The sequence below is a fragment of the Phallusia mammillata genome, chromosome 6 (assembly GCF_965637545.1).
Source record: "Phallusia mammillata chromosome 6, kaPhaMamm4.hap1.1, whole genome shotgun sequence".
NCBI classification, from domain to species: domain Eukaryota; kingdom Metazoa; phylum Chordata; class Ascidiacea; order Phlebobranchia; family Ascidiidae; genus Phallusia; species Phallusia mammillata.
The window spans coordinates 19722963-19748625 of record NC_137257.1 but is presented as its reverse complement, the minus strand read 5'-3'; the positions used below and the strand labels follow the sequence as shown (position 1 = coordinate 19748625).

The window sequence follows — 25663 nt, the reverse complement described above, 5'->3', positions numbered from 1 at the left end:
GTCATTTTCCAGGTTTCACTGGCATATAGAACGGTGGGCATTACAATTGACTGGTACAGTTTGATCTTTACCAGTTTCGAAACCTTCGAGCTTGACCAAACTGTTTTGAGCCTTCTGAAGGCCGAAGCAGCTTTTCCGATGCGGGCATTTATGTCGGCCTCCACATCAGCATCTGTTGTGAACACACTGCCAAGATAGGTAAAGCTTGTGATGTTGTTAATAGGCTCAATTCCATTGATGGTTAAATGTACGTTGGACTGAGTTTCCCCTCCAACTCGAAGTAACTTAGTCTTGTCGCTGTTGATCGTCAGACCGGCTGTTGCTGCATTTTTGGCCAATGAGTTGGTCATTTCTTGAAGATCTGTCATCGACTCTGCGAGCAAGGCGATGTCATCTGCAAAGTCGAGATCCGTAAGACGCTTGTGGTTTGTCCATGAGATGCCGAACTTTGGATAATTCATTGCCTTTCTCATCACATAGTCGATAGTGGTAATGAATAGTAGGGGTGATAAGACACAGCCTTGGCGCACACCTGTGTTGATTCTAAAGAACTCTGTGTTTCCTGACTGAACTTTTACGCAGCAGCTTGATCCTTCGTAGATGTTTTTGAAGGTATCTATAAACCTGAGTGGAACACCGTATTTTTGTAACACCTGCCATACAGTGTTGCGATGCACACTATCAAATGCCTTCCTGAAGTCAATGAAGTTGACAAACAGGGGTTTCTGAAATGCAAGGCACTGCTCCACAATGTTTCTGAGAACAAAGATCTGGTCACAGCACGACCTGTTGTATCGAAAGCCTGCCTGTTCTTCTCTCAACTTCTCATCTAAGGATGTCTTTAATCTGTGCAGAAGCACGCAGCAGAACACTTTCCCTGGAACAGATAGCAGTGTGATTCCTCGCCAATTACCACAAATGCCTAGATTTCCCTTTTTTGGAAGTTTCACAATTACTCCTTTTTTCCAATCAGATGGTACAGTCTGCATTTTCCAACATAAGTTGCATAGCTTTGTCAACTGTGCAATCAGTGCATTCCCTCCATTTTTTAGCATCTCAGCAGAAATTTGGTCGAGACCTGCAGCTTTGTTGTTTTTGAGTTTTTTCAGTGCACTGGAAATTTCTTCTGTTGTGATGTCACCCATATCTACTTCCATCGTTGGTCCATCTTCATCTTCAAAAGTAGGCAGTTCGTAAGGTTCTGGTTGGTTCAGAATTTCCTTAAAGTGTTCGTACCATCGCATGTTTTGTTCTTCCTCGGTTAGAAGAGTTTTTCCAGTTTTGTCCTTAATTGGTACACCGGAGCTTTTTCCTGTCTTTGTCAGATGCCTAATTATTCCAAATAGCGCTCTAGTGTCATTTCTGTTCATTGCTTTCTGTGCGTCCGCACATAGCGTTTCAGTCCAAAACTTTTTGTCGTCTCTACAACTCTTTTTAACAACTTTGTGTGCTTGTTCGTACTGTTTTTCTATCTTCCAGTATTCATCAGAAGATTTGGCGCTTTCCCTTTCATGTTTAATCTTTCTTCTCTGATCAATCAGTGCCCATGTTTGTGGTCGAATCCAGCTTTCCCTTCTCGTCCCGCGCCTTCTGCCGAGGGTTTGATCTGCAGCTGTTGTCACTATTTTTTGAAATTGTTTCCATTGCTCTTCAATATTATCTTTTACTTGTACAGCCTGGAATCTTGTGCTCAAATTTTTGTGAAATATTTTTACTATTTTTTGATCTTTTAGTTTTATAAGGTCGTATGGTTTTGTTCCACTGTGTTTGATAATTTTTTTCAGTTTTAGTTTCAGTGACCCTTTGACGAGGTAGTGATCGGAGGCTACGTCTGCACCTCTGCAGCTACGTACATCCTGCAGTGCGCTGCGCCATCTTCTGCATATGCAAATGTAGTCAATTTCACTTGTTGTTTTGCCGTTTGGGGATTTCCAGGTTTGCTTGTGTATTCGTTTGTGATTAAAAAAAGTGTTCCCTATACATAACTCGTTTGTACTGCAGATGGTAAGAAGTCTGTGCCCGTTGTTGTTAGTTTTGCTTGCTACACCGAATGGTCCTAAGATGTCACTCCAACCAGCTCTGTTTCCATCAATCTGTGCGTTAAAATCGCCCATTAATAATTGTAGATCATGTTTAGGGATACCATTTAATGTATCCTGGAGCTGGTCATAAAACAAATCCTTTTCTGACTCTTCTGCCTCTTCTGTAGGGGCATACACCTGAACAATAGATGTTTTCCCATGGCGCGAGTGAAAACGTGCAGTAATTATTCGATCACTGATTGGTTTCCATCCAACCAATGCCTGATTTGCTTCATGGTCCAGCACGAACCCAACACCATGTATATGCTGTTTGTTGTGTCCCGAAAAGACAACTGTCTTTCCCTCGCTAGTCAGTTTGCCACTTCCAATCCATCTCATTTCACTAACACCGAGAATATTTAATCCGTAGGTGTGAAACTCGCGCAATACTTGCGCCAATTTTCCACATTGGAACAAAGTTCTTACATTCCAGGTTGCTAGTTTTGTAATTGTTGTAGCAGAGAATATGTTGCTCTTCATCGGGACCAGAGCTTCCCTGGGGCTTTCACCCTGGCCCGTCATGAATGATTGGGTCGAACACACATTCCTGCCACTGCTTAAAGTAGTAACTCTTCTTGCTGTTTCTGTAGCGGTAAATTGTTTTACGGGGTCGGGTTGCTGGCCCGACGCCCAACCCTCCTTCTTTTTCAGCCGGGCTTGGGACCGTCCTTGGCGAAGTTTAATGGCATATGTGATTTATATATGAATTGTGGCATTCAAAAGACCAATACTACAAGCATTAAAGTTTCTTTGTCTAATATTCAGTTCTTAACAATTCATACCTCTTCCCGTTTTACAGTAAGTTTTAGACTTGTGTTGGTGAAACCCTGGACATCTCGCACTGCCTTGATCTCTCTCCATTCTTCGATGATCCGACGCATAAGATCTCGTTCGGAACTCTCCGCCTCGTTAAGCTGACGAGATGTTCGACGGATTTCTGACATGAAATCGTGAACTCTCGTTTCACGAACAGACGCTGCAACTGGAAATGTAAAAATCACAATAAAAGACTTACAGAGATGGTTAAAAAGTGTTTTTCGTGTACTGCTTGGTACGGAGTGTAATAAATTGAAATTCACGTTTTGGGGGCTTGTGGGTTAACTGCTCGGTCAACCGGGGTCAAACTTTGGGAGGATCAACTTTGAAAAACCAACTAACATGAGTGTAAATTTGAGTAAGTGTAAAGTACTCTTTTTGACTAAACGCTTAGACGAAAAAAACACATATCCTGGTCTTCTGCAGTGGATTCATTCGTTATTGTGGCGAAATAAATGTTTCTACATACATAACAGAAGTGTATGTGCAATTGGGACGGAGTTTTCAAATTCAAATAAAATGGTCTTGATTCGGTCCTGACTTTACACTAGGCATCATTTGTGCCACAGTTTCGTTAACTTTCGGGGATAATTCGTGCTTTGTTTTACAGAAGGTCGAGCTTAGGGTTCAGGTCCCAATTTCGAACCCGCTTACAATATGAGATCTCACTCCAACCCTAATAGTTCTAACCGTTAGCATTTTTACACAAAATGTATTTGAAATCTTCGGTAATGTTCTTTGCGCGACCTAACAGTCTGGTGTAAGTTCTTGCGTTAGTAGATTCTCGAAATACATCAGGACAAACAAATAACGTAAATATCAAATAACACATGTATTATCACTATAAGCATAAGTGGTCCGTATAAAACACACAAACCCAAAACACGTAAGTACTAACCTTCAGTTGACAACGATTCATCATGGCTGCTTAAAATAGTCGCAACCGCTCGGCGCAAGGCAGCTAGCTTGTCAATGTAAAAGTTGACGTAGTTTTTGTGACGTTTCTGGATATACTCGTCATAACATTGGCTCAGGTTGGATGCCATCACGTGTTCCCTGCTCATCAGAGCGTGATGATGGTAGATGACGGTGCCGATATCCACTTGTAACTCATTTTCTTCAGAACCCTGTTAATAAGGTATTTTTATGTAGTTTTCACATTTGCATCTGGTTTAGCGATGGGGTTCGAACCAAAGAGCTCTGGATTACGAATTTGAACATCAATTTTAAGTCCGCATTAGGGTCAAGTGCCTCAGACGGTAGTGTTTCGCAGAAATTTCACCAAAATAAATGGGCAAAAGTGAAAATGCTAACAAAAAAGTTTAGGAACGCCTGATAATAAGTAAAATCCCTGCAATATTACAAAACCCAAATAACCCGTTTAAATGCAATTTTATTTGATTTTGATACATGCTTGAAACTCAATACAATACATCAGGGCGTTTATTTACCTGCACCTACACCTATGCAAAAAATATTTCCTGAATATCGTTAGAGGTTAGATTATTTTGTAAAACAAAACGCATTGTTTGGTCTCAAAGCAATCCAGAAATAGTAATTCTTTAAGACGCACATTGACCTTGGAAAGGTTATTTCGACATAAAAGGTTATCTCAAAATTTCCCAGAGCCTTTGCAAACATAAATTAACGCTTACACTTACAAAAGCCTAGGAATACGATTTCGTACGTTAAGTAGGTCAAACAAGTCTTTGATAAGGGTCTAAAACTGTTTATAAACACATACCTGCAAGTATTTTTCCTCGACTAAATATTCATAAGCCTTCACGTAGACGGTTTCAATACTGGGATCGACTTCTTCGACAGCCTCAACCCATGGTTTAGTGGCAACTTGTTTGATCGGGTCTGGTAAGATTTCTATCTCACCATCTGCCCCAAACCAACCACGACCATTGTCAGGTTGGCGAAGCAACCGGTTTTCCAGAATGTTCTTGTTCTGAAGACCGATTTCGGGTTTTCGACCGACATAAAATCCTTCATCTTCAAGGTATCTGTTAGCAAAAAATATTATGTGACATATGTATATTTTTACATATATATAATACTTTTTTTATGTTTATACGCAAATTAACCACAAAAAAGTCAAACGTTGTTAGACTGAGAAAGCGTTTTTCCAACTACATTTGATGAAACTTTTTAGAAAAAATGTAAAATGAAGGTATCTCAAATTTGCGCATTTTTTTTCTTCTTACAATTAATCAATTTTTGGCTGTCTAATAACTGCATAAACAAGCAATGTTAACGTAGGTGCTAAGTTACACTTCTCTTTTTGACTAAAAATAAAAATGGGGCTTAAATACAACAAGGAGACATTTTTTGCTCCTTTTTGCAGATTAAAACAATGATTTAATGACTAGTGTTTAACATGAACATAAACCCAGTGGAGAATCCGCCGAAAGTCGAATCACAAGCACCGTTGCCTGCCTCGTATGACGAGCGGATTTCCACTGGGCCTGTGTAGCTCAGTTGGTAGAGCGCGAGTCCCGGAAAGACTCCTGTCGTGGGTTCGAATCCCACCGCAGGCTAGATTTTTCTAGCCTACGCCTTGCCATATGGTGGTGAATGCTTGGTGACCGGCTGATTCGGTATAGCGCATTCAATGGGCCTGGCGTACTGTGATTTATATATGAGTGTGCCGTGATCGCTGGTCTGCATAGACGCTTCAGGGCTGATCCCAGTTATGAATTTATGTTCATCTTAACTGATACTGGTCAATCTGGCGATCCCCTACTACGAAGCTGACATGTGCAGCATACGAGGCAGGCAACGGTGCTTGTGATTCGACTTTCGGCGGATTCTCCACTGAGCCTGCGTAGCTCAGTTGGTAGAGCGCGAGTCCCGGAAAGACTCCTGTCGTGGGTTCGAATCCCACCGCAGGCTAGATTTTTCTAGCCTACGCCTTGCCATATGGTGGTGAATGCTTGGTGACCGGCTGATTCGGTATAGCGCCTTCAATGGGCCTGGCGTAGTGTTTAACATATCACGAAATTTCACATGCTTTACACCATTTTTAACATAAATAATACATATTAAAACTGAGGTTTTAAAAACTACTACTCAGGTTTTCACAAACAAAGCATGCTAAAACATAGTCCTCATCAAACAAACATCTTTGAACCCACCTTGGTCTAGCACTGTCCTCCACTTTCTTGCTTATATCACTAGGAAGCATACTAGGTATGAAATAGTTGAGATTTTCTTTGTCCACTTGATTTTGATATCCTCCGTATTCAGCAGCATAAACATCATACAACCTGTAGTCCAGCTCTTTTGGCACAAGATCTTCGATTAACAGTTTTTGTTGTTCAGGAACAGCTTGACCACCCTCTGTAGCAGTTGGTGGGGGGGTCTCAGTGGCTACATATGAAAACATGCTGTTGTTAATTATTATATGAGGTAAAAAAGGTTTTGTTTGAAGCTATATCGTGTTTAAAACATGCGTTTTTTAACTTTGAAACTAGGTTTATCAGTTGCTCATTTAGACCAAATATAAATTCAAAAGTATAATTTTAGTCCTTCAATCTGTTTTGGGTTTTAAAAATGGCCATTGCAAGCCAGTTTACTATGTGGCCCAGTTGTGGTATCAAACAGAATAAGTGAGCCATGGCTTTTTTACTTGTTGGCCCAAGAAACTGTGTGCTGTTGGATGACACACTAGGTAATATGGCCTATTTCTCGTCACCAGCTGCAATGATGAGACATTGTAGGTTGAAACAATGTGCACTAATCTGCAGCTAATCAGTTTTTGATTGATGCTTTTGTATTTTAGTTTTGTATGATAAAATCAAAACATCAAACCCTAAATTTAAATGTATAATGAAAAAAAATGTGCACAGGTTATTTTATACTGAAAAAATTGTTGTGAAACAAAATGTTTTTCAAAAAAAATCAACACACACCCTATCTTTACAAACGACATATTTTCAAAAAAATCGACCATTTTTTGGCTATCTATGTCAATTAATATGATTCAGGTAACAAGCCCTTACCCTGTTGTTCTATGGTATCTGGTTGCTCAGTATCAGAGGATGGTTCTTGTGGTTCCTCCGCAACTGCATCTGGTTCTTCTGGTGGTTGTGGTGGTTCAACTGGTTCTGCTGGTTTTGGTTCAACTATTTCCACATCTTCATATTGTTTCGTGAAGAAATCAAAACAGTCAGTTTCTGTAGGTTGCCCTGTTTCTTGCCTACAAAAAGTTAAGTTCGAATTGTGCAATTAACAAACAGAACAATTAATAGACTGAAGCAGTCAAAGCTTGTTTTCGAGTGGCACCATGTCTGACACACGCAAGATAACAGCTCGCTTCAAGGTGCATATATATGGTAGGAAAGTTACTAATGTACAGTAAAATATGGGTAATCACAATCAATCTGCCTTTTAATGCAATAACCCAGACTATGTGAAAAGACAGATGGTTTTCTTTTCTTATAAATAGACAATGGTTTCACAATCCCTATGCAATTAAACAGATTTAGTTGTACAATTAAAACATAACTAAAGCAATGGTTTAAACTGAAGGACAAAACAGTTAGCCCAAAATCTGTCTGTTCAAGAGTGTAGGTCCCAACAGCCTATCATCCACTTTAGCGACATTGCTCAAACTTGAAATGAATTAATTGGGTTGAACTAAACTACAGCCATTTTCAGTCCAAGTAAAAAACCCAATAAATGTATGATTTAATTGAATTCAAATAAAACAAGAACCAAACGGTGGACTTGTTGTGAGTATAACGTGTTCACACATGTGAAACTAATCAACAAGCTGCTTACAAGGCCTATGGGGCCACAAAAAAAACTGATTTTTCACCTTGCTTTTTCAGCAGCTTGTTTCCATTTTAGTTTGGACTCAATCCGCTCAAGAAGTTGTGTTTCTTTGATCAAGCTCTCAGTCTTGACTGTTTCATCAAATCTAATTTACAAAGTAATGGCCAATTTTTGAACCAACGCACAATTGAAACTACCACATATGGGTATTTAAACTTTTTGTGTTTACATGCACTACTTTACACAGTTGGTTGAAAAGACATCCAAACTGCATGTGAAAAACAGGACACATGTGTATACTTCTACACAAACAAAAAAGCAAACAAATATATAAATGTCCAAAAGGACAAACAATTCAACAATAAATGACTGCTCCAAAAACAAATTTTCTTTTTTTCCAAAACGTAAAATATATATTATTGGACTCTTTTGACTGAAAAATGTATTGTTAACAATTTTACCAGTGTGATATTGGCAAGTAATTGGATCATTTGGGCATAAAATTTAATTCAAATTCTGGTTTAAGCATAAGGCAATTTGCAGTTGAAACTACTTTTATTGTGAGCATATATAATCCCCTCACCAGTACTGCTTCCTACTGAGAATATTAAAAAACAAAAAAGTTAACCTAGTGGACAACTGCATTCTGTCACGAAGTCTTCTCGTCCGTGGCTTAAATTCTTCACTCGTTGAGGTTCCTGTCATCTTGTTTTTCTGTATTTTAGCCTGCAGACGACTCCGTAATGTTGATCTTGGTGTTGCTTTGCCAAACGGAGTGCTACTCCGACTTTCAGTGTCTGTTCTCGGGCTACGAAAATTGGGTGATTACGCATGCTTTACATTGTAAAACAGTGTAGGTTTGTTGCAACCCTTTTTTAAGATATGTGAACAACAGCTAAACAGTGTGAAAGAGAAATAAAAATCCTCCAAAATGTCCAAACACAAGTGTATATTTTGGAGGTCTAGGACATGTTATGGTCTTATATTACATAATTTCAAGTTTATTGCTACAAAATGATTTTTATTAATTCAAATAGTTGCCCAATTCAAATAAATATATATATATTTTTATTTTATACATTTTTATATTTAACACGTTGACTGCCAACTACGAGTTATCTCATAGTTGCCGATCTAGCCAGGCTTGCCAGATATGAGTATACTCGTAGTAGACTTATTTGATTGTAACGCGCTTAAAATGAGCTGGCGTCTCGAACTAACGTCGTGGATGCGTTGTGGCAACACCGAGACACCCTACACCGGCATGTTACCTACGAGTTCACTCGTAGCATGGCACACAAAATATTTCGACCTGATTTCAGAACGCCACTAAAACATATTTGGCAAGTTTGAGCAAAACATAGGAATATCCCTTGGCAGTCAACGTGTTAATCCAAATACATTTTTTATTTTTGAGGGGAGATTTGTTAAGTAAAAGGCTTCAAAAATGGCTTTGGCAGTTAGATCCACCATGGGTTTGCTAACATAACCTGTGCATATATATTTAAGATCTAGCAATTCATGCTAATACATACCTGGCTGGTCCACGAGAGGGTCCTCTAGACGGAAGCGGAGTTCGTGGCGTAGACAGGATATCATCAACATATTCCTAATTCAATTTAAAAATATTTTAAATTACATTGAAAATATGGAAATCAATTTGGCCTCTTAATTGAACCTGTGTCATAAATCTCTACTATAGCCAGGGTTGCCATACCGTCCTTATTTCTAAGATTTGTCTTTATTTTGAAAGGCTATGTCTTAAAAAAAGTTCATTGACCTTATTTCTAAGAAATGTCCTTATTTTTGACTGTAGTCCTTCTTTTGTCTTATTTTCAACAATTACTACAGTCAAATCCATGCTACAAGTAGAAGTAAACCTAGACCCGGCCTGTTGTGAGATGCACGAAGTATTTTCTACGAACAACGAGTTGCTGGAACAGATTGTTTCTGGCCAAAATATTGCAAATATTATGTCATGGCTCGTATAAATGGAAAGATTTGTTTAAAAACGTTTGTTTCGTCTTGCATAAAAATTTAATTTTTCGGTTGTCCTTATTTTTGCTTTCAAGTCGATGGCAACCCTGACTATAGCTACTGGTTGAGTAAATTGTTTGGTTAATTTAATCATACAGAACTGAAAAGTTTGTGTTTCACTTAAAAATCTTTTACCAGAGGAAAGTAATGTTTTACTGTTCCACATCTCAGTCACTTATCACTTATTTTTTTACGTTGTGACAAAAAAATGTTCTTAACTGTGTTTGCAATACCTACAAGTTGACCTTAAGTGGTAAGCTGACAATGACCATTTATTGTAGAAGATGTCAAGTTCATTTTTTAACCGTTATGTTGTTAAATGAATCATTAATTTACCTCAGAATCACCAACATTGGCTTGAGATTCTTCCTGTTCCTCAGCATCCAATTTTCTCTTCGAAGCTTCTCGTCTTGACTCCATGAGAGAGCGGAGTCTATTCCCATCTTCTTCACTTTCAACTTCCTCCAAATGCTCGGCGAGATTTTGTGTGAGGGTGTCGTCCACTGGCGAGACTGTTTCATTGTTTATGTCTGATTGGGCAGTAATGTTCATAGCCCTTCGACGGGCCCGGAGCTTTTCCTTTAACAGGGGTTCAGCCATTTTGGACCCAACCTAATTTTACCTCTGAAAAGTTTATGACTGAATTTTTTTAAATTGCACATGAACGTCTTCAGTTTAAAATCAAACAAGTGAATTTTTTACAGGAAATAATGCGATAGAACTACTGTACTACTAGAACCTTAAAACAAGTCAGTATAGGTTGTAATACTTTAGTACAGGGGTCGGCAACCTTTTAGGCGACACATGCCAATTCACTTGTTGTTTCCATGTGTTAATGACCTCGCGTGTCAAAGCTTTTTCTAAATAATAGTGGTTTGTGCCAGCAGATATCAATAACAAAGAGAAAGCAAAGTGTTTTGTGAATGTAAGGCTGAATTTAAAGACAATGACATGATAAAAAGTATAAACAAGCAGTGTAACAGGTTAAATTCAGACTTCAGTATAAACATGCAAATTGGTTGGTGTGCTATGAAAAACCACCTTGTCAACCTTGGCATGCGGGCCAGGAGTTGCTGACCCCTGCCTAAGTACTTTATAGGAATAGAGAATAGAATGGTGTACAATAATTTGGCTTTAGACTAAAATTACTACTAATTTATCTAACCTAGACATATTTTTTATCTATGTGTAGTTTATATATAAATACAGTAAAATCATTTTTTACGACAGTTCACTGAGTCCACAAGACACATATAATATATATTTTTTAGGTACAGGAGCCAAATTTAGTTATTGTTAGATTGTTTTGTAGCATTGTTGCAAAGATTAAAGAAAATAACTTTGGCACAATGTTTTTAACATTCACTTTTTTGTCTCAAATACATTTACACATTTTCAGATAAGATTCTATAGTTCACAATTCGACAAACATATTTTGTAAGGCTCTAACAATACAGACTTTCAAATTATTAGAATAAGCAGTTTGAAACAGATAGTACATAAATATCACACTGACATATTTTGAACTTTCTTGTTTTACAAACATCAGCTTAAATCTTGATTTTGATCAAAAAGTTTCACTGAGTTGTAATGCTCACCAAGACCTAGTTCATGGCGGTGGTACGTAAGAATAATTGATTTTTCCTTAAATTCCTCACCCAAAATTATTACAGGGCCTGTGGACTGAATAACATGTATTGGCGTTTTTAAAATGTGTGACAAAGCTCGTAGTTCTAATTGGCCACCCCAAATACCAGGTGTTTTTATATCATCACAATATTTGGAAAATTCTTCATGCGAAAATTGATTTCCATCATCATTGGTTAAAAATGGCATAAAATCGTCTTTGTTATCCATCATGTAGTCAGCCACCTTATGACGTAACTCCAACACACTCAAATTTGAATCTAATTGATCTGTTACAGCTGAGTACAAACAATCGCCGTCAGATCTGATGGGCTTTATTTTGTAACTCATGCTGTTTAAAATGTTTTTAATTTCCTCTTCTTCTTTGTATCTGGCCGAGTTTTTATAATCCAATTCAGCTTCTGCACACATCTCAGCATGATCTTTAGCTTTGGCAGCTTTTTTCTCTCTCTTTCTTTGAGCTTTACTAACTTTTGGTGTTTTCTTATCGCTTTCCACTGCTTCAGTAATCACCAAATTGTCCAGATTCTCTGCTACTTTACTTGAGCTTGTGTTAGAATTTTGTTGCTCAAAAGATTCAATTTCTTTTTCATGTCGTAGTTCCAGGTCTTGCTCCAATTCTGCAATCTTTATCTTGGATTGTTTTGCTTGTTTTTTATCACCTTTTGGGACACTTTTTTTGATGGATTGAATTTCAGCTTGTAGGGCTTTCTTTTCTTTACGATGTCTGGCCACGAGTAATTCTCGTTCATCACAGTTCTCCTGAGTTTCAGACATAATGGTTCTAGAAAGAACTTTAAAATCAAATCATAACATATGTTAGTATGACATAGGGTTCCTCTATTTCTCAACTTTTTCGTTTCTCGAGAAACGAGAAATTAAAAATCCATTTCTTGAGAATCTTGAGAGTCTCGAAATTTTTATTTAAGCCGATTTTGTAACAAAAGCAAACTTGTACGTTTTTTCGCTAGCAAACCAGCAAAAAACGAAGCGACTGTTATAGATCTTACACAACTAGGCGTGACTACAGCCAGGGAAAGGTGAAAGTTTAGCAGCAACGCACATTAAAAATCGCTGTTTCGGAAGCAAAATAAGAAAGTTATGTGCCCAGTCCGCTCTAGAGGCGAGTTGAAATGAAAAATACACATAATAAGAGGTGTCGCATTTACTTTTTGATTAAAATACAGGGCTTAATTTTTCTCGAGAAATTTTTATGTATTTCTCGAGAATTGAGACTCGATTTTTTCGAGATTTCTCGACAAAAATTTCTCGAGAAGGAACTCTAAAGACTATAGTATGACACCAAAATTTCAACAGTTTCATCCAAAATTAGTATTTACCAAAAATCTGACTAAACTCTTGCAAAATAAGCAGTTCAAACAACAACTCAAAGGCTAACAATTTACTTTAATTATCCAACAAAAGTGTGCATATCATCTCACATTCTCAAATCAGAGAACAATAAACTCAGCACTCAGATATGGTACAGTTTAACTTTTACCTGCCTAATAATAAAGTAAAACTGCGCTAATTGATAAAGCACACTGCAGCTATTCTATTGATGTTAATTCAGACAGTAAGAAACCTAAGCAAATATTTCAGTGAACAGTAATGTAATATGTAATTCGTAACACACACAGCATTTTGAAGTGCAACAGCATGTTGAGACACCTAGTGGAGAAAATAAAGTTATTTGTAGCTGTTAAGTTATTTAAATTTTACTATTTTTACTTGTGGAAAAACTTACAATTATAAAACCAATTAATTGTAATAACCGCCTTATTAAAAATATTTCTATTTGTTATACTAACTATAACGTGCACATAAGCCTGCGAAGTGCATTTATTCCGCAAGAAAAAACTAAAAAAGAAAATCATTGAGGCGTTAAGGTAGTTAATATTATGTGCCTGGTTGCTATAAACGCTGTTCCTGTGCAATCTCTTTTAACAATTTGTGTATTGTGTAAAAACGCCGTCCTACCAGCAGCTGGCCAAGACACAGAAAATGCATACCGTGTGAAGTTATGTTTTTATAATTGCATAAAAGGTAATGTTTATTTACCTTCCATTAAAATTTAATTAAGCTTTTGTGGGTGACACTAAAACGCTGAATGGACGGGACGGGCGGGAGATGGCGGGGCGACGTGAAAACCGCTGAATATCTGGTTAAATTGACGGTTAGTGCTATTAGGGTTGGGATAAGGTTTTATAATATAAAATCATTAAAAATAATTCCCCCGGATACCTTCCGCGATCGAGGGAAACATTCAGCGGCCGAGGGAGACTTTCCGCCCAAGCATTTTTGCTGATTGTCAAGAAACAGCTGAATAAGTTTTAGGCAGGGACATTTTTTGATTTATGTACTATTATAAAACCCCAACCCAACCTTAATAGCACTAACCGTCAGCAATTTACCCGATATTTAGCGGTTCCGCGACGTCCCGCCCATTCAGCGTTTTAGTGTCACCCGCTTTTGTGGTTTCTTAAAATTAAAAAGATTACATAAGGCTCTTTTGCATTAACACATTACACAGCCCTTTAAATTAACTTTAAAATGGGACTGTTAAGCAGTTCAAAAGGGGGCTGTTTACCATATAAGGGAACCGTTAAGCACTTTAAATTTTATGCAAATTTTCTCTTTGCCTAAAACAACAACAAAAAATTAAATGTATGTTTAATACATATATGTTCATATACGTTTAAGGTTTGATAATGGTTAACTGACATGTTTCTGCAGATGTGTTGCTGAAACCTCATATGATGGAAAAGTAATGGCTCCTCCAGGGTTTCGAGTATGCTACATATGTGGCCGTGAATTCGGCTCCAAATCAATTGACATCCATGAGCCAAAATGTCTTGAAAAATGGAAGTTAGAAAATCAGAAACTACCCAGAAAAATGCGCCGGCCTATCCCTGAGGTTAATTGTCTACGATTGTGTGTGTAATTTATAAAATGTGCCAAAACTAATCAGAGATTTGGTGTCTCTAGTCTAGTACAAAGGTAAAATTGAAAAACTGAGGTTTTGGATTAAAATAGATTTAACGCCAATATGTTTTGGTGAAGGGTGTCAATACAGCGAATCTTGGTTTACCTGGTCCCAATTTGACCCAAAACTTTGTCCTGATTGGGCGCAGATCCAGATTAACCGATATTGATTAGTTAAAGCCTTACCACATTACAAATCATTTGTACCTCAAGTTTTGTCTAAATTAGGCAAGATCTGGATTAACCGAATCTGGTTTAACCAAGGTTTACTGTGTTTCGTTTTGTGCTTGTTTTTGGTTTATAAAGTACAACGTTGAAAGCCGCAACAAAAGGTCAGCCAAAATGTAAATGATTATGCAACTTATTTACTAGCAAAACTTGTTTTTTTTTGCACAAAAACCTTTTACAACTTTTATTGTGAAAAAACAGGTTTTTAAAGCCTTTGTTGCGTTTTACCAGAAACCTCAAATTTTGCCAACTCTGGTGGGAAATAATAAATACCAATCAGATGCGCAGTTTGTTAATGCATACAATGAAAATGCATGGAAGGCAGCCCAGGCCCAGCTTCTGCCCTGCTCCAGGTATGGTGATGTTATATATGGCTGTTAATCATCAAAGTACTAAGACAGTCACTATTCCATTACTTAAGAATATACAATCAACTGTAGTCGAAAAATGACATCGCAGAGAATTTGTAACAAAGGAATTACCTATTAAACTTGTATGCTGACCAAGAATATGTCTGGAATTGCAGACAGAAGTGCTATTAATGCCAACAACAATTGGTCATTGAGGCCTGTTTTAGAACAGCCTGGCAAATAGTATAATGATCATTCATGTTTTTTACAGTTAGAGTTTGCAAGTAATGGTTTGATTATTTTAAATGTAAAGTGTTGGTAGTTTCTCTTTGTAGCAACACTTCTATAATTTATGGACCTTCAAAAGGTTTTAAGTCATCTTGTTCCTTTTCTCCAATTAACCAGTCCAACATTTTACTTTACATTTCAATTTAAGGTGTGGAAGAACATTTTTGCCCGACCGCTTGGAAGTTCATCTGCGAAGTTGCAAAGGTGTAAAACGACCAAGAACTGTTACTTTGCGAAAGAGACCACCCCAAGTGGCAGATCAGGTTAGCTCAATTCCAGTCACTTTGATTACCAGCTAACTCAGACAAATCCGTTACCATATGCTATTACATTATTTCACTGTTTTATGTGTGTTGTTTAAACAACAACTTTGCTGTAAAGAAGAGTCCAAATGATTGAATGAGGCATACTGTTACTGTTTTATGTTAGTTCGTTATATATTTTTTGCATTAAGCAAGTAATGCATGAATGTGTTATGCTCGCGATGAGTCCACCACCAAGCTGTTTTTTTTTCTTCATTGCAAGTCTGTTGAATAATTTTTTGTTTTTTCTGTTCAATTTTTTTGCTCAAAGATACACAGTGGCTGATCACTCAGCCAACTTGTTGTATATCTGTATAGAAATGTCTTGAAAAAAAGTTTTTTTGGTTCAGTTGCATCCTGTGATAACCACAGAAAACACCTTTGCTTCCATGGATGCATTTCGGAGTGGTACAGTTGGAGTTAAGTCAACAAGAGAACCAGGGACTTATAAAAGAAAAGCCAATCAAATTCCCACTTTGAGACCTTTGTCTAGTAGATCCATGAAGCGCGAAAGTGGTAATTATGCAAAAAAATACTTCTTGATTGTTTTATTTGTCTACAAAAATACAAATGAAAATGGGTCGAATATGTGCTTTTGTGTTAATAGGTAGTTATCAAAGACTTTTGTAGTAAATGACCATTTTTATATGTTAAAATCTTGGGATGTACAATAACATTTATTTTAGAGCATTTTTTTGCATGTATGGACACATTTGAAGTTCATAAATATCAGGTTTAAAACTAATGATTTTAAATAAGAAATCTTGCTTAGTTTTTGAAATCATTGTAGTGCAATTTTACTGATCATTTAAAGACTACTAAAAATCTGATAGACAGTTCCAAAAACTTAAGATAACTTGTTTAAATTCTGCAACCCATTTCCCACATAAAAATAACCATGGTTAAACCAACACAATTTTATTTCTATCTAGCTCCTCTCAAAGAAATTAACAAGACATCTGTAAATCGAGTTCCTGGGAGTTCAAAATTTGCGCAGATGAAAGTTGGATCACAAGTTATGGCTCCACAGACTTCCAAATTTGAACCTTCTATAGCTCAAGCAAGACGAACACAAGCTGCAGCACAGTCTCTGCCAGGAAGAAGATTGACTCCACATCCTCCAGACAAAAAAAGACAATCATTACCTTTTCGCAGTTCCAGTAGAAATACTTTACCAAGCAATACAGGTTTGTGATGATTTGAAAAGATTTTAACATTTCGGGTTGAAAGTACTCACAATGGCCACAAAGAACATGCATTGAATAAGGAAAATAACATGTATTATAATACTTTTTAGAGCTGTCTATTGATATATGGTACAACCTTTCTGTTTAAAGACAAAAGTGACTCTACAAAATTGTTTAGTGTAGCAGTTAGCACTGTAACTTTAAAGTCTATGCATATTCTTTTTCTGTATCTATTCTGTGCCAAATGTATTGTAAATTCATTTATTCAGTTTTTCCAAATCTGATATTCAGTTTGTCCTTATCTATGTTTGCTTGAATTTGGTTTCCTACTAGACAGGATAATCAAGAAAGCACTATATGCAATAATTAACATGGTTTTGCTGAAGAACTTCATTACATGGATTTTGTCTAAAGAACAGAACTTGTAAAATGAATGCTTAAAGATATTGTTTAGGTTTACTACCTAGTAACCTAACTTCATCTATTTACAGTTACATCTTCACTTAGTCGGAGCAAAGAAAATTACCCAAGAACAAATTCCCAAGAAAGAGGAACCAATCAAACTGTTCCTTCAACACCTCAGGACACAGCGTCAGAAAGTAGAACATCATCCCCTTTAGAATGTTCTAGAATGACATTGAGAAGAAGGGGAACATACAAGTGAGCATGTTTGTTTTTTTTGTTCTCAAACCAAAGTTATTTACTCCAAACTTGAATAATTTGTTGCAAACTAGAAACATTCTGGTCAGCCTAAGAACTGCTTTAAAAATCACCTTAAGTTAAACCACAGTATGCCTGGCCCACTGAAGGCACCATACCGAATTAGCCGGTCTCCCAAGCATTCCCATATGGGAAGGCAGATGCTAGAAAAATCTAGCCTGAGGTGGGATTCGAAATTATGACAGGAGTCTTTCTGGGACTCTGGGATGCTCTACCAACTGAGCTACGCAGGCTCAGTGGAGAATCCGCCAAAAGTTGAATCGCAAGTACTGTTGCCTGTCTTGTATGCTGCACATGTCAGCTTCGTAGTAGGAATCGCCAGTTTGACCACTCAGTGAAATTAAACCAGTATTCCAAACGTGGCTATAGTGAAAATAAATTTAGTGGCCCGCCAGTAGCTTTTGCGTCGCTCATGAACACTTTCTACATACAGTCATAGAGTGTATTGCAGTAGGTGTAACTCCAAACAAGGTGTTAATCATCAAATTGCAGGTCAATTTGGGCCTATTTTGAGGTGACAAGACTTTTTGCACTTTGTTACAATATAAACATAATAATTTTGTAATTCACGTTTTAAAAAAATTAAACAAATTTAGACATTTTTTGGACCACCTTGACTTAGATTAGACCATGATAAAACAAACTGGTTACTTTGATTTCTTTTTAGAGATTAAGGTTTTAATTTTGTGATTTTAATTTTGTTTTGTGAATGCAGCATTGGTTTAACTAGACACTTTTTATGTCCAGTGTTGAGGAAATGGAAAGTTCATTGCAGCCAATTTACAGTGATTCAGAATCTCAAAATACAGTAGATGGAACTAGAAGTAGCATGTCTTTGCGGTCCATGGTAGGTATAAGCATATGCAAAATACAATAGATTTTGTTTGCATATAATTTTTATGTAATAATGTGTTTTTATGAAATAAAAAGACATGCTAGATAGTAGGTTAATATAAGGCAAAAAATGTATGGTGTAGGTAAAATAGATTTGTCAATAAAAACATGTGGGATGGAACAATAGTGAAACAGTTATTAATATTTTTGCTAAAATTGATAGTTTAATTTTCTACATAGTAATAGTTTTCTTAATCACATGTCATTAATGTTTAAGATATGCTTTGTATTTTAGACACACACCCCCAAAATACGATCCAGTATGCAAATGAGCAAAACTAGACTAACGGCTAAACCAATCATGAGAGAAAAACTTCCAATGAAATCGGTTACTCCAAGCATGAAAATGTTTGAAAGAAAACAGCCAAAGGTCTGTGTCTCTATGCCCCAAATATATTTGTCGCCACAGTAATTTTGAACATTGGTATAAGATTGTTAGTTGCACATGTAGACAACATTTAATTGTACAAAACAAATGTTAAATGAACACTTATGCTCAGTCTAAAGTGACTGGCCTAATTGCATAATTAACTACATACCTTTAACTGAAATTCATAAATGGTAGTCCCATATCAATGATCTATTACGTGTGATTTCAGTTAATCACTAATTATGTTAATTTCATGCTGGTTATAACATTAGTTAAGAAAGATGTCTATGTCAACATTATGGTAGACAAAATTGTAATTTTAGGTTTTGCAAATTAATGCCAATTAAACCCATTCTTTCAAATTGTCCCTTTAAATATCCTGTACAATATTTTAGCCTCATCCTCCGGAACCAAAAGGTCAACCAAAACCTCCTCCATTTGTGATTTGTTATATTTGTGGAAGAAAATATGGAACGCAATCAATTTCAATTCATGAGCCCCAGTGCCTTGAAAAATGGAAATCAGAAAACAGGCAGTTGCCGAAACGGCTGCGTCGCCCTGAACCAAAAAAGCCTGAAATACAACCTATATCAGGTAACAGCACCCGTACATCCTTTGAGTTTAAAATTTGAAAATTTTATGTGAGCAACAGTCGATAAGATCTGATTGGTGGCATTATACGCTGACTATTAAGCTTCAACACAATAGTATATATATCATTGTATACATGTGTATATGTTGGGTTCTGTTTCAGTTTTCGAAGGTCACATGCCAACTTCAACAGTAACTTTTTTTACTGGTATTTTTTCCAAATCTTTTTTTTTTCTGTAGCAAGCGGAAGTTATGACTTTGAGGCAGCCAACGAAGCAGCATGGCAAGCATCACAACAACAACTTGTCCCTTGTACTTTATGTCAAAGAACGTTTTTGCCTGATCGCTTGATTGTCCATCAGCGCTCATGTAAAGGAAAACGGTAGATCCCATGTTCTCACGCACATCTTCCAACAGAACTACATTTTCCTATTTTACATTTTTGAAAAATTTCATATTTCACATTTTCAAACTTTGGAACACTATACATGGATCTGTTGATAAGTTTAATGACAAATATAATGGCCCAAATGGAATAAACGGCTTTCAATTGTGATGACAGATTTTAAATAGGATTCTTTTACTAAAGTAAGTACTATAGTGCTTTCATTAATATCCACACTTTTGTAACAAATGTAGTTAAATTATATAAGTGCCAAGCCTTGTACTGTAAACTTAAGGCATGGTTTAAATTAAATCTTCATTCATCCAGATGGTTACTTTTAAAATTTGCTTCCAAGGCCAGAAAATAAAAGAAAGTTATTTCACTTTACAGTAAAACTGTTGTGGTATTGTACAGGCAAATTTGTGCGTGGGACATGTGCTTAAGTTTGTTTGTTTTTCTGAGCAGTAACTTCTGTTTGTAAGCAATTCTGCCTCTATTCCTTTTGACCTAGATTCTGCCATCTGTACAGCGCAGCAATTTTCTACTGTCCTATTTTATTGTGCAACTGTGACTATTTTTTGTACATTTTGAAACCTGTGACTGATTGCACATGTGTGTGATATTTTATTTCTATGCCTTATTAAATCTTGTTTACAAATTAAACTGTTATCTCGCATTTATTCAAAAACATTTTGCAATGATTGAAGAAAATAACACAAAAAAAGAAATTGTTTCATAATTTCTTAAACTGTAAAATCAACATTTTTTGCAGTTTAAAATATTGACAGATTTTACAATCATCTATTAGTTTGCACATTGCAAATTAGTCCAATTATTTATTGCATTATAATTTTACAGACAACACCACTTCATTAAAAATTTTGCATTATTGCATAGTCAAACCAAAAATATATTTAAGAAATTTCTTTGGTCCATTACCAGAAAAGGCTTGGCTAATACTTAAAAAAAATTCTTAAGTTTTATCTTTACCAGTAACTGTTTTTTGATTATTTTTTTACCATGGGAAACAAAATACAATGCACCATGTAAAAGCTTTGAGCCAACTAGGTAAGACATGGGTTTTTACCCTGTTACTTCTAACAAACTGGAATGTCTTGGAATGGCTACACTAGCCAATATGGCCGATCTCTCATCACCAGCTGCACTGATGAGACCTTATAGGTCGAAACAGTGTGCACTGTCTGCAGCTTATGCCCACATTTAAAAAAAACTGACATGAATTGTAGTACTTCACAAAGAACATTCCAAGCATATTTATGCAGCTACCAATAAATGGATATACTTATTATCTTTACTGACAGATACACGTGGTTGTATGTATTAACTTTAGCCAGTATTATGCAGTCAGTGTGCGTTCAGTGACCTAAAAATTATTTTTAATGTGCTTAGCGCCAAAACTATGTGCTGACAAAAAGTGCAAAGGTAGTTCAATTACCCATTTTTGCAAGATTAACTTTTAGGCATGGTTGCAGAGTCAGCAGAAACAAGGTCCAGAAATAGTTAAACTAGCTACAAGCAACCAAAAATTTATGTCCTTAAAACATTTGCACTTTCAAAGGTAGGATAAAACACTTAAATTGTTTAGAGTTTGACTCCAGAATCTCTGTTTGCAAGAGAGATTTGAGATAATTGAGCTTACCTGACTAGTAAAGTTATCGAACATTACAATGTCAGCTCCAGCCCTTGCTGCCTCTAAACCATCAAATAAGGATGAGCATTCAACTTCGATTTTTACACTGAAGCCTGCTGCAGCCTTTGCTTTTTGCACTGCCTAAAAACAAATTAAGAAAATATATTGATTATGATTGTAATGTATGCATATTTTAAAATGATCAAATATCTATATGTCTTTAGCTAAACCATTAAAATTGGGGGGGGGGGGGGGGGGGGTACTTTAAGAGTAAAAGTTTGTAAATAAAGGACAATGATAATTGTCCAGGGTGGATCAAGTTAGCTATTTTTAAGGTAGTGTGCAATAAAAGAGGCACCATAGTATGGTCAAAAACAAATCAGGGGTAAAAAGTCACTATACACCTAATGTTAGTTACATGTTCACCTTGCATCTAAAATATAAAGAAATGTTTGGGATCACTTTGCTCGTTTGGTGCATTATTGTTTGTATCACAACTTTATATCACTTGGTACACCCTTATTTTGCAAGGTAAAGGTGCACCAAGCAATATAAACTTGCATTCAATGATTTAAATATGCATCCAGCGTAATAAAGGTACACTAAGTGATTTAAGGGTGAACCAAGCGATATTAAAGTGATATAAAGGTACACCAAGCAATATGACAGTGATATTAACTTATCAGTTAATAAGGTGCACCAAGCGATCCTGTAATTTTTAAAATCGGGTTTACCTTAGCTAATGTTAATTAGGTATCCATGTTCACAACACACAAGTAAAAAAATGAGTTTCTTACTGTAAAATCTACCTGTTGTATGCTTCCAGCAGCATTTATATGATTATCTTTGAGCATGACCATAGTGGATAAGTTGTATCTGTGAGTATCAATTCCAGCAACAAGTAGTGCATATTTTTCAACCAAACGAAAACCAGGTGTAGTTTTTCTGGTGCCTGCTACACAACCTTTCCATTCTGTCAAAAATTTAAAGGCATAGTGTTCACAACTAAACATGGAACCATAAAATTTATGTTGAAAATCAAGCAACTTTTAAAACTACCTTTTCCTTTAACAATTTCTTGGTATGTTTGGGCAAGAGTTGTGATTCCACTTGTTCGTGCCAAACAGTTCAACGCCGTTCGTTCTCCAAGCAAAATTCGCCGACATGGACCTTCAACTGCTCCAATTTTGATTTTACTTTTACGATTAAGATTGATATAATCCCCTTCATCAATGCACCATGAAACCTTACAACCTAGCTCCTTAAATACAGCTTCAAAAAATGGCACGCCTGACAAAAAGCCGGTGGATTTCATAAAAAGATGAGCACACTTTGTTTCATTGCCAACGACCATTCCTCCAAAGTCAAAACTGGGAATATCTTCATTTAACCATAATTTTACCAAATTGCTGACTGCTTGAGGTGGCAGAGCATCGCGCAAATCATGAAACATCTCCAACTGCAGTTCTTGCAGTTGGTCCACTGTAAGTGCACTTGAATTACAATCAATTTGTACAGCATATTCACCAGGTTCTTGTAGCTCTGTCTCCATTACATTGTCTTTGCTTTTTCTCGTGCGTTTTGCACCCACATCATTTAGTGCTATGGTTTGGCAAGAGGAATGGCGATCAGAGTTTCTTTTATGTTTACTTGTTGCAGCATGGCTGTTCAAATCACTTCGGTGTGCACGAATTTCACATTTGCAGAATCGGCAGAACGCCCTTGTCTTGTCTCCAACAGCAGGCCGTATCCAATTTTTTAAATCCTCGTCTTCTTCCCACTTTGCATTGTATATTTTACCGTACTTTGCCCACTTTGTCATCGCACGAGTACTAGTAGAATATCAGCAAAAAGGGGCAACAGCATAAAATATATTGTGCCACCTTGCGATGACAAGTGCGCCACCTTGCGGTAGACTGTGTAGACCTCTCTGTTAGCACCTGTTGTGCCTATTAAACTCGCAATATCAACTAAATGCTGGTTAGCCTAAGGCCCTGTGAAGCCCTTACTCTTGCTGTAAGTAACGAACGTTATAGTCACGATTCGATCGTGTTGATGTAACACTTTTTAACACTCGGCACAGTTGTTTCTAACAGTGGTTGCCTGTTAATCATATTGTGAATTATCTTCACTTGTATGAGTGTGACGTAACAAAGTTATTATAAAATCCATTGTAACGTCATAGGCGCAGTTGGACGCCAAGTGGCCTGGATTGGCATTCATTGTTTATTGAGATGTGTGACGAGCATCAATGCGTTACGCACATCAAACAAAATAGCGCACATTGCTATTCACAGTTTTGTCTGAAATTACAAGATTTAATACTAAAACAGTCGGTCAAAATTTCTTGAGGGGGGGGGGGGCATGGCACCTTGTCCCCGTTGGTGGTGCTTGAGGTCAACTAAAAGGGAATGTGCCCTCAGAAAATCGGCGCCGAGCAACGGTCGAGCAACCTCGGCAAGGACCAATTGCCATTAAAATTTCCCGGAAGGTGAATGCATGGTTACCAGACGTGAACTGTACGTCCGGATTTCGGTGCCACTCGCAGCAACGAGGGTTTTTCCGGGAGGATTTGTGCGGCGTTCTAATTCCGTGGGAGGTATGACGCTTATCTCGGCGCCAGTATCAACAAGAAATTTCGACCTACTGAGCAATCCCAGACACAGAAAAGGTTACGAATTGCGCCGGCGATCGTAGCAGTCCGGCTTCCTCGTTTTCCTGCTGTGCCAGTGCACAAGGTTGACACTTTATCGCATCGTTGTCGAAACGACGATAATAAAAGCAAAGGGACTTTGAGTCAGGCACTGCCCGTGGTGAAGCTGATCGAGACTTTCTACCTCGTTTTTTTATGCTGGTTGGAAGAAAGCGTGTGACACCGTACGTTGGAAAGTGCGAGTTCCGTAGGATTCCCTGACCATATCGCATCAGCTTTGCGGGCCAAGAGCCGCGGATCGCTAATTTCCTCTCCGCTCAGGCGTGCGCGGATATACTCTGGCAATCGCTCCAAAAACAGTTGTTGGAAAACAAAAATTTCGTTGTATCGCCAAGTAATGCAAGCATGTCATCCATTAAAGCTGATGGTATTCTATCGCCCAAAGGAGGCATGTGAAGTAACCGCATGTCCCTCTGTGGGCGCGAAAGACAAAATGTTTTTACCAAACATGCCTTGATTTCCCCGTACTTATCTACAAGGTGTAAAATGAGAAGTTTACTGACAGAGCAACCTCTACGGCAGTGCTCTTCAACCGGGTATACTGTATACCCAAGTATATACCACATTAAAATTAGGGTATACGACTGAAGAAAGGTATACGAAGGGAATACAGCTGAGGTCAGTGTTACTAAACGTCGCTATTTTTATAAAATGCAGGAAGACATAGCATGTTGACCTATGTGAGACTGACCTGCTTGTTGTAAATATTATTGCGTCAGGTTGGGATTGTTGCGTCAATAATGTGAATTGTGAAGCAAATAAGCACATACCTGGAGTATCTGTTAAGGTTGAACAATGTACTTTCTGAAATTTTACTTTTAATATTCCTGAAGTAAAGGATTGCGAATACAAAAAATTGAGAACACGTCAACACCACACCACATGAGAACAAGTCAACACCACACCACATGTCCAAATCGCTGAAAGAATGCAGCAACAAGCCAGCCATTAAATCAACTTCTTACGTTTACACACTTTTGTATACTAAATTTCCTGGACGTAGCACAGGGGGTGCACGACCTTTCCGCTGTGACGGCCGCATCGTAAATCTTTATTAACAGTGCCTGATAGCCAATTTAATTTCTAGCTTGTTACGTAGAACAGTCTAGGGATCAGACTTTACTGTTTATAACGTCACCATCTAAATTGTGACGCTAATGATGCCTGTTTTCGCATTGTTTACCCATAATAGGCTTACAAAAAGTCTCAAACATGCGGCTTCTGGGCTGTTAATATTTTTTCCAGCCCCTCAAACTAGTTTTGCAAATCCAAAAATTTTAGTTTACATGTTCACGGCCACAGGTTTTGTACTCCTGGCCTTGTATAGCCTAACAATATTTCACGCGACCATGCAAGTACCTATTGGTAGACTGTTACTCTCTGTGCACATTTATAAATTGCTATGTGTAGGGTATACAAAGTTGCTCAAAAATTGTGAAAGGTATACAACGGGGAAAAAGGTTGAAGAGCACTGCTCTACGGCACCACGCCAATGCAGTTTGTAAACAATTTTGTCATTTTTTGACCTATGCTATAAATTTTAACAAATTTTTGACTTTTTTTGACAAGTCAAAATATAATCGCCCTACTCATAAGCAATCTCAATCGGCTTCAAATTTGAACTGTAAACGAAACG

General features: G+C 37.2%; 4 protein-coding genes and 2 non-coding genes across 6 annotated transcripts in view; 3 read left to right on the top strand and 3 right to left on the bottom strand.

The window, feature by feature from the left end:
• Positions 1–10325, bottom strand: part of LOC145232119 (coiled-coil and C2 domain-containing protein 2A-like) — a 28544-nt gene extending 18219 nt beyond the window's left edge. The window contains exons 1-9 of the mRNA XM_080096632.1: positions 10053–10325; positions 9215–9288; positions 8308–8487; positions 7723–7824; positions 6905–7101; positions 6038–6272; positions 4642–4906; positions 3796–4024; positions 2864–3063 (exon numbers count right to left, since the gene is read on the bottom strand). Coding sequence (XP_079952758.1) covers positions 2864–3063; positions 3796–4024; positions 4642–4906; positions 6038–6272; positions 6905–7101; positions 7723–7824; positions 8308–8487; positions 9215–9288; positions 10053–10316 — 1746 coding nt within the window. The 5' untranslated portion in view covers positions 10317–10325. The remainder of the gene's footprint in view (positions 1–2863; positions 3064–3795; positions 4025–4641; positions 4907–6037; positions 6273–6904; positions 7102–7722; positions 7825–8307; positions 8488–9214; positions 9289–10052) is intronic.
• Trnas-gga (transfer RNA serine (anticodon GGA)) lies at positions 5367–5440 on the top strand. Its single transcript has one exon. It is a non-coding gene; the product is annotated as a tRNA-Ser (tRNA).
• On the top strand, positions 5722–5795 carry Trnas-gga (transfer RNA serine (anticodon GGA)). The gene has a single exon. It is a non-coding gene; the product is annotated as a tRNA-Ser (tRNA).
• Positions 10326–10339: 14 nt separating the features above from the next.
• LOC145232121 (deubiquitinase OTUD6B-like) lies at positions 10340–12238 on the bottom strand. Its single transcript, XM_080096634.1, has one exon. The coding sequence runs from the start codon at positions 12138–12140 to the stop codon at positions 11262–11264; it is 879 nt and encodes a 292-aa protein (XP_079952760.1). The 5' UTR covers positions 12141–12238; the 3' UTR covers positions 10340–11261.
• Positions 12239–13251: 1013 nt separating this feature from the next.
• Positions 13252–20216, top strand: LOC145233312 (zinc finger protein 474-like). The gene is made up of 11 exons (XM_080098022.1): positions 13252–13409; positions 14100–14280; positions 14808–14929; positions 15363–15477; positions 15867–16032; positions 16449–16703; positions 17195–17363; positions 18171–18270; positions 18553–18687; positions 19083–19281; positions 19519–20216. Exons 2-11 carry the CDS (start codon positions 14134–14136, stop codon positions 19662–19664), a joined length of 1554 nt encoding a protein of 517 aa, XP_079954148.1. The 5' UTR covers positions 13252–13409; positions 14100–14133; the 3' UTR covers positions 19665–20216.
• Positions 20217–20819: 603 nt separating this feature from the next.
• LOC145233313 (nicotinate-nucleotide pyrophosphorylase [carboxylating]-like) lies at positions 20820–23183 on the bottom strand. Its single transcript, XM_080098023.1, has 3 exons — positions 22374–23183; positions 22124–22287; positions 20820–21455 (listed from the first exon to the last, which is right to left on the bottom strand). Exons 1-3 carry the CDS (start codon positions 23134–23136, stop codon positions 21237–21239), a joined length of 1146 nt encoding a protein of 381 aa, XP_079954149.1. The 5' UTR covers positions 23137–23183; the 3' UTR covers positions 20820–21236.
• Positions 23184–25663: the final 2480 nt, after the last annotated feature.

Bases quoted from the DNA above. Each gene is read 5' to 3' on its own strand.
- LOC145232121 (XM_080096634.1), bottom strand. From the start codon at position 12,140: ATGTCTGAAACTCAGGAGAACTGTGATGAACGAGAATTACTCGTGGCC.
- LOC145233312 (XM_080098022.1), top strand. From the start codon at position 14,134: ATGGCTCCTCCAGGGTTTCGAGTATGCTACATATGTGGCCGTGAATTC. The intron at 14,281-14,807 runs GTTAATTGTCTA...GCGTTTTACCAG, and splicing joins TGCGCCGGCCTATCCCTGAG to AAACCTCAAATTTTGCCAAC. The intron at 17,364-18,170 runs GTGAGCATGTTT...TTTTATGTCCAG, and splicing joins AGAAGAAGGGGAACATACAA to TGTTGAGGAAATGGAAAGTT.
- LOC145233313 (XM_080098023.1), bottom strand. From the start codon at position 23,136: ATGACAAAGTGGGCAAAGTACGGTAAAATATACAATGCAAAGTGGGAA. The intron at 22,288-22,373 runs GTAGTTTTAAAA...AATTTTTGACAG, and splicing joins AGAAATTGTTAAAGGAAAAG to AATGGAAAGGTTGTGTAGCA. The intron at 21,456-22,123 runs GTAGATTTTACA...ATTTGTTTTTAG, and splicing joins CTGCTGGAAGCATACAACAG to GCAGTGCAAAAAGCAAAGGC.